The sequence below is a fragment of the Sinohyriopsis cumingii genome, chromosome 3 (genome assembly GCF_028554795.1).
Source record: "Sinohyriopsis cumingii isolate HCF-2022 chromosome 3, ASM2855479v2, whole genome shotgun sequence".
Classification (NCBI taxonomy): Eukaryota; Metazoa; Mollusca; class Bivalvia; order Unionida; family Unionidae; genus Sinohyriopsis; species Sinohyriopsis cumingii.
The window spans coordinates 96,293,168-96,309,197 of record NC_142963.1 but is presented as its reverse complement, the minus strand read 5'-3'; the positions used below and the strand labels follow the sequence as shown (position 1 = coordinate 96,309,197).

At 34.2% G+C, this 16,030-nt stretch overlaps 1 protein-coding gene across 1 annotated transcript; it reads right to left on the bottom strand.

Moving 5' to 3' along the window:
- Positions 1 to 5,505: 5,505 nt before the first annotated feature.
- LOC149803334 (uncharacterized) lies at positions 5,506 to 15,043 on the bottom strand. Its single transcript, XM_089951359.1, has 6 exons — positions 14,842 to 15,043; positions 9,813 to 9,929; positions 9,031 to 9,112; positions 8,075 to 8,236; positions 7,549 to 7,637; positions 5,506 to 5,895 (listed from the first exon to the last, which is right to left on the bottom strand). Exons 1-6 carry the CDS (start codon positions 14,989 to 14,991, stop codon positions 5,809 to 5,811), a joined length of 687 nt encoding a protein of 228 aa, XP_089807485.1. The 5' UTR covers positions 14,992 to 15,043; the 3' UTR covers positions 5,506 to 5,808.
- Between the last annotated feature and the right edge of the window lie 987 nt (positions 15,044 to 16,030).

Here is a 16,030-nt window from a genome sequence, read left to right as displayed (position 1 = left end):
TAATGAAATTAAGAGGGCTGTGATTTCTGATAACATCAGTCAGAGATGAACTAATGCACCTCAAAGTGTTTCAAAGCCAATATTAAAGCCAAACATTCCTTCTCGATTGCGGACTAATTTCTCCGGTGTTTGGGTATATTTTTGGAAACATAGCACACTGGATGATCCACCCCGACTTTGTCTTCTTGAATCAATACTCATCAGCCCCATCACCACTTACATCAACATATATTTTAAATCATTGACTAAAATCTGGAGCTTAAAGAACTAGTGCACTCTTAAGTATGTTCTTTAACTTATCAAATGTATTATGACATTTGTCAGACCAATGAAACTTGGTTTTCTTACTCAACAAATTCGTGAAGGGTTCAATAATTATGGAAAAATTATAGCAAATGTTCTAATAATATTCAGCTCCACCCAAATATCGCATCATTTGCATTTTGCTAATAGGCACAGGGAATTCAGAGACAGCCTTAACCGTACCGTCTATAGGTTTAACTTGACCGTGTCCCACAACATTTACTAAAATCGTACAACAAGGACGGAAAAACTCACTTTGCCTAAATTAATTGTCAAATTTGCAACAATGTGTCAATCAAAGAATGTCAGAATGGTTTCCAAGAGATCTTCCCAAATGGCATTGCATATAATGATTTTATCAATACAGGCGTCACAGTTCTCTAGACCAGATGTAACCATCTACATTAAACATTTTAAAGTTGAAGACGAACGTTTCATACCAAACGGAATCACTCTATATTGATATAGGATATCTGGAGCTACGACTGCCGACATTTCCTTTGCTCTGTTCGTGTCTAAAATCCTTTCAAACGGTCAAACTTTGTGACATATTTTGCATTTCTAATTTTGTCAACGCAGTCATCGATTCTTGGTACTGGAACTTAATCTGTTTCTGGCACACTGTTTACATATATATAGTCAGTATATATATGGAAATTATTATCTGCTTTCAGTTTTGGACTACAACTCCAGTTACGTTTACTATTTTCTATGAGATCATTATCCAGCAATTACTGAATTTCTTTTCTCAGGCATTCCTGTTTGAGAGGATTCATCCCGTAAAGATGTTTTTTGACAGGTATAGAATCTCCACTGTCAATGTCATAGTAGAATTTGTTTGTTTATGTTGGAAAATCAAGTGCTCATATTCACTGAGTAGCTGTTTATTTCACTTATTTCTTATTTCAGCAGATGCGAAAGTGTCTGGTTGGGACTGATCAATATTTCCTAATTGGTTCAATCAAAGTCACTACAGTCCGATTTAACGAAATCGTTTCAACCCTCACTGTGTAGGACAGATACAACTAACTTTATCGAATGATTAACAGGGTTATCTCTACCAACATACTCTTTTAACATATTTATTTAGCAAAGATGTTTCTGTCTACGCCTCCCATGAGTTTTAATAATGCAATTTAAGTCACTTAATTTTTTTTCTTTTAAGGACGATAAAACTCAGCATGATTTTGATGTAAACGCAAGTGAGCCAGAACTTTATTATCAGGCTGAAAGCTCATTTCCTTTATAGTTTCATTGTGCCTTAATTTCATTTTTGACTAAATAGAGTGGAAATTAGTTGCTACTTTACTGTATGTGAAATTCATGAATGTGTTGCAGATGATCCCTAAATATATTTTGGTTGGATTTTCATACCATTTAAAAAACGTGACAAGACCTACAGTATTTGGAAATATCACTTTTTTCGGCCAATAAAATAATTCAATAATTATGGTAAATCTTACTGACTCCTTAATGATCAGCCAAGGACGTTTTATGGGCACGATCAGGAATTTGATGTCGATATGACTTAGGACCAATAGTTTCATTATTTTTATTATATCAATCAATTTTTATATAGTGTGATGGATTGTTTAAATTTATTTAGAATTTGTATTGATTTATAATATTAAGTTTTGTTTCTTTTTAGAAATGGTTTGCTACCAACTTCATATTACAAAGTAATTTATTTTGAAATAAAATACCTTTGAAATTACAGGAAATAATATTCTACTTTTAGAATAAAGATTTAATAAAATACTTTGATATTAGTTTGTAATATTTTATTCTCATGCATTTTTTTGCACTATTGGCAGTTCATTTGGCTTTAAATTATTCTAAAATACAGAAATTATAAAATCGTTTGAAGTTGGTTATCTCTAATTAAATATAACATTATTATTATACATTTTAAATGATTTTTGAATATGTTTTCTTCTATATCTAGCGTAGCGTTGTTTAATTTGAATACAGAATTGTTGTGCCGCAGACTTAGATTCTTAGATTCCTTTTTAGATTGCGACAGACAAAATTTCATATCATTATGCTGTACACAAAGTTACCCCCATAGGTTTGTCGTTGTACAATTTTTGTATGTTTTTTGTTGTACAAGTTTTACTGTTATTGTTGTTGTTGTTGTAGGGTTTAACGCCATTTTTCAGCACACGATAGGCTATACATGGCGGCCAGTATTAATGGTTGAGGAAGAACCCGGGATAACCCCGGAAAGAACCACCGACCCACGAGAAGCTACTGGCAAGCTATCTCACATACCCACATTAGACGAGAATCAGAGACTCGAACTCACGCAGACAGAGGCGAGATGACAGTGATCCGTAACGGAGAGCGCTTTAGACCATTCAGCCACTCGGGGCCCCTACAAGTTTTGCACTTCCTTTGTTATTATTTGTGACATTCGTTACAAGGCTGTTATTCTATCGCATGGACTGGCTTATAAATCGAGTCCAACTGCAACCTTACAGACTCCAATCTGACATCACACATAATACAGGCATATCTAGGTCTTTTAATATCAATTAGCGGAACAACCAACATAAACCCTGATCGATAAGCACATTATTGACGGCAGATCAGGCTCTACGCTGTTAGCAGTTGGATTTGTATTATAGGTACTTCATATTATAATGTTCTAGATCAGCTCCTCAAGTGCAAATTCGAACGTTGGAATGAAATTTCATTATTTCTTTCTTTCGCTGAGGCTGAAAATCTTCACAGAAGGCGAATAGGAATTATTACTTGTTTATTTGATCGTTGATGTTGTGGGGTTTAACTCCATTTTCAGCACAAGATAGGCTATGCATGGCAGCCAGTATAAATGATGGAGAAAGATCCCGGGAAACCCCCGGAAACAATCACCGACTACTGGCAAGCTTTCTGAAATACCCACATCGGCTGAGCGCGAGACTCGAACCCACGAAGACAGAGCTGAGATGACAGTGATCCGTAACGGTGAGCGCTTTAGACTACTCGGCCAACCCTTATTTGATCTTATTTACTCGCATTTAAAGCACACGAATCTTTAAACCGTGTACGCTGTGTTAGCAAAGACGGGTCCTCGATTTATGATTATAGAGATTCTGCGTGTGTTAGTTATCTTTCTGATATCAACATTCGCCGAATCTCATGTGGATTGTCGAAACTCGACCGCACAGGATTGTAATTTAAACACACCTGAGGTAATACAAGAAAAATATGCATGATCACAATTTTGCATAAAAATGAAAACAAAACCTTTGACGTTTCTGTTGTGAATGCGCCGATCCGGTATGGTTTATTTAATCCGTATTGTTCTCCCCTATCAGCTGATGTAAAACAGTCGATGTACATCAGCGTCTCTCAGGACAGCCAAGCGCGATTGAGAAACAACCACTTTTGCGAATGGTTCAGCATGAAATATGTCATTTCTAACTATATTTGGAGGTAAATATGTGAAATTAGGCAGAATCTGAACCGTATTTTGGTAGACACACGAGAATGCATACCAGTTACTGTGGAACAGACGAGTTGAAAATTCACTTTACGTGCAACGTTATTTCTGTACCTCACGCTGAATACGATGTATAGGGCCAAGATGACTCATCCTATTTCTCTCCTCGAATTTTATTTTTTAGTGCGACTGGAAAACGTAACAGGATTGATTGTTTTCAATCATTAACACAAGGTACAGAATGAATAGTTATTTGCTACGTGTGCGACCCAGAAAGAAGATGAATATAACAACACACCATGGAATCAATACCACGTGAAATCTAAGGTTAATAGATATGCACGCCCTCATTACCCACATCGTCCGCATTTGGTAATGTTTAAGTGAACGCTGCACCCTAAACTGCCGGCGCATTATCGCAGTCTATGCTTTTCACTAATAAGTCAACAGGATATCAATATTCGATTTTAACGGTTGCTTGATTTGTTTTTTCATATATCAAAATATTATATAATAGCAGCCATCTTGATCTTGCTAAAAGATATCCCATTTTCATTACTGGATGCTAAAACTTCGCGCTAAATTTTGTCTCACAAATATCTTTAAACGTATTTTTCCTGCATTATAAATAATTCAAATATTGCGTAAAAATACAACCACTGTACACTGACTGCACTAACGGAGTAGCAAAAGAAATACATATATATATATATATATATATATATATATATATATATATATATATATATATATATATATATATTGTTACGTATTTTTGGCTCTTCCAAAAGTAACAAGAAAAACGTGAAGACAACAAACTTTGTAAAATTTAACAATTTATTTCCCTAGAAAAACAAGGTAAAAATGAAAGAAAGAAAAACACGGTTTTACAAATCAAATCCAAAAATAATCAAAGAATTAAAAAATAGAAGTCCTAGTGAAAAAAAAGTCCCAATGAACCTGAGTTTCAATATGATGAGATGTAAAATGGGAGCCGATGACGTATGATATGGTCAGCGTCGTACTGATGTGTCAACAGTTCTTTTTTGAATAACAGAAAATAATGTTCTAGTATTTTTAATTCTGTATAAATTTCGATAAATGCATTTGCCCAAGAATTAATTTAGAGCACTAGTATTTAAAGGGAAAACAATCTAGAAATGCAAAATAATTTCAAGAAAATAAAATAATTAGCCCATAACTGGTCACAACGTAAAACACTTTAATTTTTCAAGTGTTAAGGGAAGACCAACAACTCTTTCTCAAAACATTGGTAATAAATCTGTAGTAAGTAGTAATAATGGAGGTCAAGAGTTCACCCTTCTGGGAAAACCAAACGTTTGTAATTATTAATTTTACTCTGAGAAAGAATTTAAAAAATTAAGAAAAGTTGTTTACTACAACTCTTACTGGTTCTCAATCAAGATCAGGAACTAAGTCATCATTAGATACAAAGTTTCTATTATTAGTTTTTTATATATACTTTTAAAATAAAATATCAGTCAGATTTGAAGTCTATTCCAGTAAATACAGTTTCATTGCAATAGTATGTAGTGGAATAAAAAAATGTTTTTAAAACTAAGAAACAATTAATATATATATATATATATATATATATATATATATATATATATATATATATAGTGTACTCTATCATTGATATACCACAAGTTTCCTTTTAACGAAAAATGTATGCTAGTGGTATATTAAAGATACAGCGTGTATACTGTTCATATGCTTTACTTATATGACACACAAATCTATATTAATTGCCTTTGAAGTTAAGACTGACTACAGACGAAATCAACTGAGAACTAAAAAATACATAATATTTGTTACAAAAATTTTAATTTATCCTTGGTACCATTAACCACTAACGAAATCATAGTTGTCACACATTCAAATATCGTTATATCAATATATATATATTGTTAGTTTGCAGAACTAACACGTAACATCCACGATATTAAAAGCCCATTGTGTTATTTGAATGAAGGTAAAAACTATTCGTATGAACAAAACTAAACCGATTTCTCAGAAAAAGGTATTCATTTCCAGTTTTATAGGAAAAAGGGAACCAAAGACGAGTGGATTTTCTCAACCATTTCCTCCAGATCTCTTTTGCCTGCACCCTGTATCGGAATGGCCTGTATGAATAAATCAATCAATAGATAAATAAATAAATAAATAAATAAATAGATAAATAAATAAATAAATAAATAAATAAATAAACAAACTTGTAAATAAGTTAGGTCCAAAAATACATTTAAAATTTAGTGTAGACTCATAATTGCTGTAGATTTTATGTCATTGTTCATTGTCAAAATCAACAAAGAAAATAAATTGAAACTAATGTGCTGTTAAAAATCGACACTGAAATGAAAAGTCTTTTGTTACGCTTAGCTTGACTTATCGCAATCGATATGTCCAATATCCTGATGTATTTTATGTCTTCGGAGTCGAACAGAGTTCGTCGTTTATGCTTTAGCAATAAGCAGTCCCCTTACAGAAGGCCATGCTCTTTAGTTAGTTCATTGTGATAAACTCTTCATCGCCGATATGAAATTCATAAATGTTGTCTTCATTGCCTTCTTCTTCTTTTTCTTCTACGACGACTTACTACTGCGGCTACAACTTATAGTTATATACTTCTGGATGAGTTATTGATTTGTCTCAAAGAAAAATTATACCGCCACAGTGAACACATCACTTTGATGGAACTACTTTCTGTTCCCATTTAGGAACTACATCCGCCCTTGTATATGCTATTTCAGCTTTTATTTCCATATTTAAGCCTATATCAGTTTTTTCATTCTTCTTCTCTTCTGTTTTTTCTCCATCACGATGAACAAGTCTGGACATATATCACGTGTGATATGCTTATAAATTAAGTGCGGAGGTGCGTAAAACACAACTTGTAAAAAGATACGTAACAATAGGAGATAGGCTTCAAGTATCAACCTTTTTAAAATAAATTTCCACACTAATCATGCAAATTGTCAAAGCCTGAACTTTCATTACATGTTTCTATTCGATTTTAAGTGTCGTTCATGTAGTATATATAATACCTCGTAAATTTTACAACAGCCATAACGACTTTTTATGAAAATACTCCTGAATAACTATAATAATAAAATTGTTTAAGTAGCGATGTTAACTGTCGCCACAATCATAATAATGTTTGTAAACTATGGATGAATCTGGAAAAGATTAGAGTTGATTGCAAACCAAAATTAAAGATAATTGAAATTTCGGTGCAGCCTCTGTTACAGACCTAGACTGCACGCTTGCTAATGCCATACAATTCACGTTTGAATGCAGAAACAAGCAAAGTAGACAAAAATCACTATACGTAAGCTGACGATCATTAAGATGTTTTGTTTATAGATATTACACTCTGATATCTGTCGGATACGACTGCTCTGTGATGTTTCCACAGTACCCCCACCCCAATAATGTTCAGTATATAAATCTGCGGAAGAAATATGTTAACGAAAGCAAAACTCTCTTCATTTTTATACGGCAATAATTAGACAAAATACACAAACCGAAGTATTACGTGTCGGAGCTAAACTTGACTTTGGAAATAGTTGCCATCCTGAAATTATTTTGAAATTTCTTTTTTGTCGATGTAGTCATGCATCCGTTAGTACCAATGTTAAATCGACAGCTTTATTTTAGTAGATATTATGAAATATTTCACTCATGAAGCGCAAACATTTGTATCGTTACTCTTGGTTATACATTGTTTTCACTTCACTCGAAACATAATAATGTCCTCTATTTATTAAATTACTTACGTGTGCACAAACTGCTAGTTGGTGGAATCTGTCAGGGTGAGCCAATGATGGTTTTAGGTTAGCAAAGACGTATGTCATAACGGTATTTGCTGCAAAAGAAATTAAGACAAGACGTTTAACAGAGACAGGAAATATCATTTACTGAAACTTACCAGTGCACTTATTTCAGTTTGTATTGATTGTTCCATTCAAGCATATTATTAACTTGTTGTCTCTGTCACCAACACACCCCTAAAGTCCACTTTGTTTATGGTATGGTCCTGCGGGAAATATCTTAGCAAAACAAGTTCAAAATGGACCGAGTAACGAGGAGTAATTGTAGTTTTTGGAAACGTTCTATAATCACAGAAATCATACATTCAACTAATAGATAATTCATGTGACTATTTAAAATTGGACGTTTGGTTGTGAAGATATATAGTTTTATCACCAAGTCAAAGCGAATGAACGGATTTTAATTGGGAAGAGAGAGAGAGAGAGAGAGAGAGAGAGAGAGAGGGAGAGAGAGAGAGAGAGATGGACCTACCTGATCCGATGATACCATACAGTGATTCGCTGACCGGAGTACAATCACTTGCCTGGACATTTAAAGTCACCGTGGTTCCGTTAATATCTCCTCTCCAATTGTTGACATTCACTGTACTGGTTCCCGACCCAATCGTGAAGGAGCCACTGTAGTGCAAACTGTCTGCAACGTGGATACAGTTAGGTGGAAACAGTTTAATAATTGTATTGTATTTTCTTCCTTTTTAAATAATTAGATTAGTGTTTAATCAAATCATAAACATTACCATTTGATATGTTAGTACAACTGCACTACTGCCAAGAAAAATAACATACATACATACATTGATACATACATACATACATGCATACACGCATGCATGCATGCATGCATACATACATACATACATACATACATACATACACATACATACATACATGCATACATACATGCATGCATCCATGCTTCATGCATGCATGTATACATGCATGCATATACACATGGACGCGCGCTCGCGCAGACATACATGCATACATACATAGATACATATATACATACATACATACATACATACACACACACATACATACATACATACATACATACATACATACATACATACATACATACATACATACATACGTACATACATACATACATACATACATACATACATACATACATACATACATACATACATGCATTCATACATATATACATGTACATATACATACGCTTGCCAGTAGCTTCTCGAAGGTCGGTGGTTCTTTCCGGGGATTTCCCGGGTTCTTCCTCCACCATTAATACTGGCCGCCATGTATAGCCTATCGTGTGCTGAAAAATGGCGTTAAACCCTACAACAACAACAACAACATGCATACGCTTAAACATGTACAGCTATAATGCGACCTACATTAATTTAAAAAGACAATTACCTGGCACTAAAGGTTAATTTAGACTTTCAAAAAAACAATTACCTGGCACACAAGGAGCCGTCAAGGAGTCAGGATTGAGTACTTGAGAGTAACAGTGTCCATTCTGAACAATATATTCCTTGGACTGCAAGATAAAAATAAACAAGACATTGAAATACATGTCTGAACATTATAAATCTGACCAAAACAAATGCACTTTTTATCTATATTTTGCCTGCTTCTTTATGAACATTGACGACTCTATTGTAACTATTAATTTCTATAAATATCTTTAATTTCAAATGTGTCTTAGTCATTAAATAGTTTTGAGTGCATGCATTTTGTACAATTATAGGAACTATTAATTTCTAAAGACAACCATTTTGAAATGCTGAAAAGCATACAATCATGACAAAAGCCAGGCATAAATTTAACATATACGAAAATATGGAAATGTGTCTTTCTCTCTCATTTCGTGATATTTGTTAATGTGAAATGAAGTCGTTAACGCTTTCTCTAGCCAATAAATGCATTAGTGGCCATTTAAGGCCTTATCATATTCAAATTTCTGGGTAAAACATTAAATTCTGTCAAAACGGAACAGTAGTAACCTTTTATAGCTTACCTCACTAATAATATAAACAAAATACTAAAAAAAGAACTATCAATTCCTAGGTAAAGACTTAGTATATGTACGAGTTCGGGACTAAACACAATATTTAACCTAAACCATGCAAACCTTCAGAGCAACCAGAATAATACATTTTACGTAAAACTTTAACATACAACTAGCTGTTGTAATGAATCCTAAGATATTGAATAAAACAAACAATTAAATTCGTTACCTCATGATAGCGTCTAATGATAATGATAGTGTCCATCTTTCCGTTTGCAGGGTTGACCTGTGATCTATTCAGCCACATAAGTTTTTCATCAAAGTCGTAGGAAATTTCATTACTAGCCTAGGAGATAAAAATAATAGTTTATTGGGTACATTTGACGTAAAGACGAATACGTATACGTTTATATCCATTCCTGACATTTGCAAATTCACATCTATATCGAATAATTTATAATTGACGAAAAAAATTTGCATTATATTCGAATTTAGCATGGCTCTAAATGTTTAGAAATAAATATATACACAACAATTGGATTAAATCATCTGGAGTGTCCGACAAGAATATATGTATTAAGATCAATATTTGTCTTAAAATGATTTATTTGCCTCAAAGACTGCAGACAAAAAATGGAAGAGGGTACTTATGATAGCTCTTGAAATTATTTATTTTGGCGATCGACAAAATGAGTATGAGAAACCCTGATTTTTCATATGAAAGTTAGATCTAGCTTTTGTAGAAAAAAACGCTTAACTACCAATTTACAAGACCTTGTAGATAGTAAATAAGTACGTCTACATTCCTACCACTTTATGGATTAAAAATACTAATATTCTGAGAAGAGATGTCCCTGAAAACTGACATCATCGTGTAATGTTACAGTGACAAATAATGAAAGTTTATTTTTATGCAAGCACAGTAGTATATTGAAAAAATAGTTGCGTGCTTGGCGCCATTTTCGCCACATGATCATTTTGTTCTCAAATCGGCCGTTCCCAATTTATTGTTGGTGATTACTTCTAAGGAAAAGCAAGATAATACTAATATTGATTTATATTACTTTGTATGTTGTAGGAGTATGGAATATGATATGCATTTATATTTGCCAGTTACTATTACTACTAGTATTAATTATTATTATTATTATTAATTATTATTATTATTATTATTATTATTATTATTATTATTATTATTATTATTATTTTATTTAAACGTAGTGGTTCATTGGAAATTGTTTGAAAAGTTTGGTTTCGCGCAACAAAGCAGTACTTGAGAGAAAGATAATTACAAGATATTACTGAGAAATGCGTCTTGCGAAATAAGTAAGGCTTTTACAAACGGATTATTATTTGTTGTTTCTCATTTATTACATCAATAGTTCCTCTTGAGCTGTTGGAACATTTGCATGATATGACAGATAATGGAAAGTACTTAGTGAATTCCCATTTATAATTGCATCATTTTCAATAAGCTTGATACATGTATTACATGCTATTAAGACATACATTTGTCAAGATGTGCAGAAAACCAAAAGTAAAACTAAAGTTTAGATTGAAGGAACACTGTACGAAAGTCAAGTCTAATACAATCTGACCAACAAGAAAATAATGTCGTATCCATTAATTCATTTGCGTCATTTTTATATATCATACTGGCGAAGATTTAACCCTAAAACCCGAAATCCATACCCCAAATAATTATTGAATAAGTAAGAATAATTACCATATGATCAGAAAAGAAAAAACATAGGCTACGGAATATTGTACGTCGCACTAGTAAAGTGTGTAATATGACGCCTGAATAAATGATTCTATAAATTCCTATTATCAAATCCTAACGTATTTCCTGTAATGTTGTTTCTGAAAAGGACAACACTCTGATTCTAGATTTGGAATAGTGTCAAAATGTATATTTTGGATTATTTGAATTCAAACCATTTTTAAAAAATAAGTTATTTGTATATGTCACGGTTATCTATCCCAAATTACTTTTACTCATATTGGTAAAAAGCCATATGTGTATGTACAACCCACGGATTATAATCAGTGATAGTAACGGTGACTCTTATGTACCTAACAAGACAATAGTCATGGGTGATAGAAGTTGTAGACCTATATCAGCCGTATGACGGAAACCAACACCATCACCAAAATGATTGTCCGTTAGCACAATGGAGTATTTACGACAACAGTTTCGAGCCGACCTTGTTCGTGATAGTTAAAAACATAATCTTCAAAGGCTTATTGCTGATCCTGGATTTGAATCTCGAAAGGTATTTGGTGGTGGGCTTGTTGCCATATATAGTATGAATGAATGAATAAAATAAAAAAAGAAAAGAAAAGAAAACTTAAGTTGACAAAACCTACGTTGGATCGGCAGTACTTTATACTCATTTAAGAGTTTTTATTATGACAAAATTAAACCGTTTTACCAGGATCCTGTCAGGTTGCTTTAAGCCGTCTCACTTCCAGTTCCATCTGTGGATCCATCGGATCGAAAAGCATTAAGAATGCAACATGGTTATTGTGCAAAAAGATCTCAGTCATGATATCACGGGGAATGTCTTCGAGAGCTGTGTGAATGCAGATTCATGCTATCGCTCTGTGATCCGAGTGCTAGCACTGTGAGATCTCATTAATAATTTTTGTACGCATTGATGTCAGAATAACCGTTCGGCAAGATTGCAATTAAATAGTTCCTAAATGGCTTGATCACGATGCAGAGTGACATGTCCAACATTAACTCGCACATATTTGCTAATAAAACATCAATAGATCCAAGAAATTCTTTTGGCTGGATCGACTTGAAATAATCGTATTTATATTCATGGTCCGCGTGCATAGATACGTTGAGTTGACAAGTGTTCAAAAAATACAAATATCGTGCGGGTTTAGACACGAAATCGTCTCCTGCGACAATTTAGCCTTCATATTAATTATATAAAATGTCAAATAAGTGATCTCTTTCCGCCAGCGATGTTATAAAAGAGTATGAAAAGATACGCTGCAAATCCGCCAGTGAACACCAGGAACTGACTCGTAAAGTTGTATAAGGCAGCAAAACTGTCAAAGATAAGTTACAGTCAAGACAAACTGCACGAGAAGGTCTAACAGCGGACTTTAAACAAACATTTGCACCGCTGATTGAACCATCAAAGGAAATTTATGGAACTTGCCGACGATAAACAAAAGGCCACGGAGCTATGGTGGAACATGTGACAACGCTAACAGGAACAGAAGAAGAACCGGATCCAATTCGTAAAATAGCTAAATGCACCAAGGATATTGAAAAAGCGGAAAGAGAAATTGCAGAGACTATTGGACTCACGGTTTGATGGGCCGGTAGGTGGTCATCTTATTATTAAAGCATTGCATGCGCTTGAGCGTTCACCAACCCCACAAAAGTTATTGATTTTACATTAAAGTACATTGAATATTACAATATTACACAAAATGCCAATTAACATTTACGGACGTTACTCAACTGGAAGCGTTGGTAATATGGATCTAAGAAGGTTTGTTTGACTAAAGTAAATTTAACTGAATTTACCAATTGAGTTGTTGTTGAGCTTGAACTTTTCCAAGATCGAACTGGTAAATTACAAACGTCTAACGTGGACATTCAACATATTGTTAGCAGGATGAGAGTGAATAAGCAGTAACCAGATCCGATATCCAAATTTAAAAATACCGGTGATGAAATGAATGGAGATCTAATCATGAATATAAACCGAATTAAATTGGTAAAATAACTAATTTCTGATGATGATGCAACACATATACGTGGATATCAAAGTCGGTGATATCAAGGTCGTGGTTGGTAACGCTAAAATGATAATGCATGCAACGGAGTTGTATTGACAAAAACCAACACCTATTGACATATTTGATCTTTCAGATATAAAAATCAACGACTTTCATCACAGTGGTTGTGAACTTGTTGCAGACAGATGCGTATAATATTTCTTTATAGGGTACACGACTGCTGTCACATGGGGTCTCAGCCTTAGTTTCACCAATTCAATCGAGTAGTTTTGAAAATATAGCAGAAGAATCTAAGAATTTAATAGTCAGGTCCGATCCAAATTATAGCTGGCTTAAACGATTTTGGTCGCAAGATCATTTAAAGTCCATAACAGTTAAATAATTGAGATAGCTAAGTTAATTATCACGAATGCTGGTACTTAACGGACTACGATGATGAGGTTGCGGAATTTTCAGACAAAGCGATTGATGACCTAACAAAGGATGCTAGCATCGATATTAGTTTTGTTTCACTTGTACACAAATATCTGCCTAAAATCTATAACATTACCAACCCATTGTTTACATTCAAATGTAATCTTGTCAAAGCCCAAATTGAAATCAACCGTCGGGACCAACCTAATGTCCCAGTACTATCTTGAGGCCTGCTTGGAAAAATTCCATTTTAACACGTGAAAACGCCCAAATCGTTGAATGATGCACCAGGTGCGGAAGCAGTCATGGATTGTTTCTACAAGGACGAAGTGAATCCATATCGGTTATCAAGTCCAACGAATATGTAAATCCAACCATAACTCTACTGAGAAAAGAAAGATCTCGGCTGTTTTCAACAAGGAACCACTTGTTCATGTAACAGTTCTTGAGCGAAAACGAGAACGATCTTTTAATACACAGGCAGAGGTGCAGCCAAGTATATATTTTTTTTTAAAATGACCGTAATGCTAGACCCCAGGAAGGTGTAATTGTTGAAACCTTGAATATTTTCTAAGCAAATATATTTTTATATAATTGTATGCGAATTGTGCGAGTAAAAAGGGGTAATTTGGTTAGCAGTGCAATTGTGTGTTGCACCTGGATGTAATGAGTCCGGAAAAGGACTGCATGTCGTGCAATTATACTACCATAGTAGTGGCATAATAGGTGTTTTCTTCATTACTGGTAAATCCTCCCATGCGTCAGCTTGTTTTTCACTTTATTTTCACTATCGCCCAGAAGCAAAATTAATGGGGTAAAGAGGCATTGGTGTATATAAAACAAAATTTCACAATATGTGTTAAGAACATATTCCAAACCATACCCTTCGACTCTACTTGTGGTAAAACGATATTTCTATCATAGTAATTTCGTTCGTTAAAATCAGGCAGTCCAAAAATTTATTCCGTAATAACTTCACACTCATTTACTCACTCATAAAGACACTCAGGCACACACACACAAAAGCACGCATACTCACTGATAAACCCACAAAACCGTTATAACTCAATACTTACATCAAGAATTACTGGAGTAGATGAGCCAAGTGGTAGTGATGCACCAACCTCCATAAGGATACCATCAAATTTATGGCTGTAGCAGCATCGCGTCGGGGTTTGACCAAAAGCACCCACAAATAGTAGCAATAACAAAGCTAGTGTGAACATCGTTACCAATTTGGAGGACTTTGAGATCTCGAACGATGATTATGTAATAGCAAATCTATGAACCCGTTGACTTATATATCAATTAGGCCAAGATAAGCATATGTAATAATTCCCGAGCATTTGAGTCATATTAGAACGAAAATGGGATGGTCATAACATCTGTTTAGTGAAATACCAAAATATGCTGCCGTTGAAGTTTAATAGTGGACCAAATTGAAATTGTCCTTCTGTCAAGGTTTTAACTAAAATTACGTGCTATTTGGAGTATCTGCAACCCATGCACATCCGATTATGTGTATGTTTAGATTTTTGATACTATAAGAAAGTAAAGTAGTATCATAGTAGCGATTTTAGACTTTGATTGCTGCCATAGATCAACTCCTTCTTTACCCCGTGACTGTACTGCTTTTACCCTGATTGTCACACTCGAGTGCACGCGGTATGGGCAATAATACAATTAATCGGGCCAACTACAAGGCAACAAGCAAACAAACCCAGCCACATCGATACGATGTTACTCACGTGACAGCGAATCCCGCAGAGTCTGTGTGGTTGATATTGGTTTACAATCGTCCACTTTGATGATTATTACGAATTTAAAATCATTGTCTCATTAGTGTGCTTAAGCACGAGTTTATTTTAATGATATTTTTCTCTGGTGTTTGTGTTTAAGATAAGATTTACTATTACATATGAGCGATGGGTTCTGACCTCGATGTTGAGGTTACGGACTTTGCCGGTGGGGTGTTTGATCGACTGACCGGTGATACCAACATTAATAGCGATTTTGTTTTACTTGTCGATGCATATCTGCGTAAAAACTGTGTTAGCCAACCCTTGTATGCACTGAAATATAATCTTGCTAAGGGCCAAATAGATATCAACAGTCGAAACCTCTTTAATGTGCCAATACCAACTCAAAGTCAGCATGGATTAATTGCATTAGCTGGTGAAAACGCAAAGTCATCGAATGCACAATAAGCTATGAAAATACTTAGAAATTCTTTATACGACAATGAAGTGACGTCCACTGACAAAT

Coding starts and splice junctions, on each gene's coding strand:
- LOC149803334 (XM_089951359.1), bottom strand. CDS start 14,991: ATGTTCACACTAGCTTTGTTATTGCTACTATTTGTGGGTGCTTTTGGT. Junction 9,930..14,841: donor CTACTCCAGTAATTCTTGAT/GTAAGTATTGAG, acceptor TTTATCTCCTAG/GCTAGTAATGAAATTTCCTA. Junction 7,638..8,074: donor GTATGGTATCATCGGATCAG/GTAGGTCCATCT, acceptor TTTCTTTTGCAG/CAAATACCGTTATGACATAC.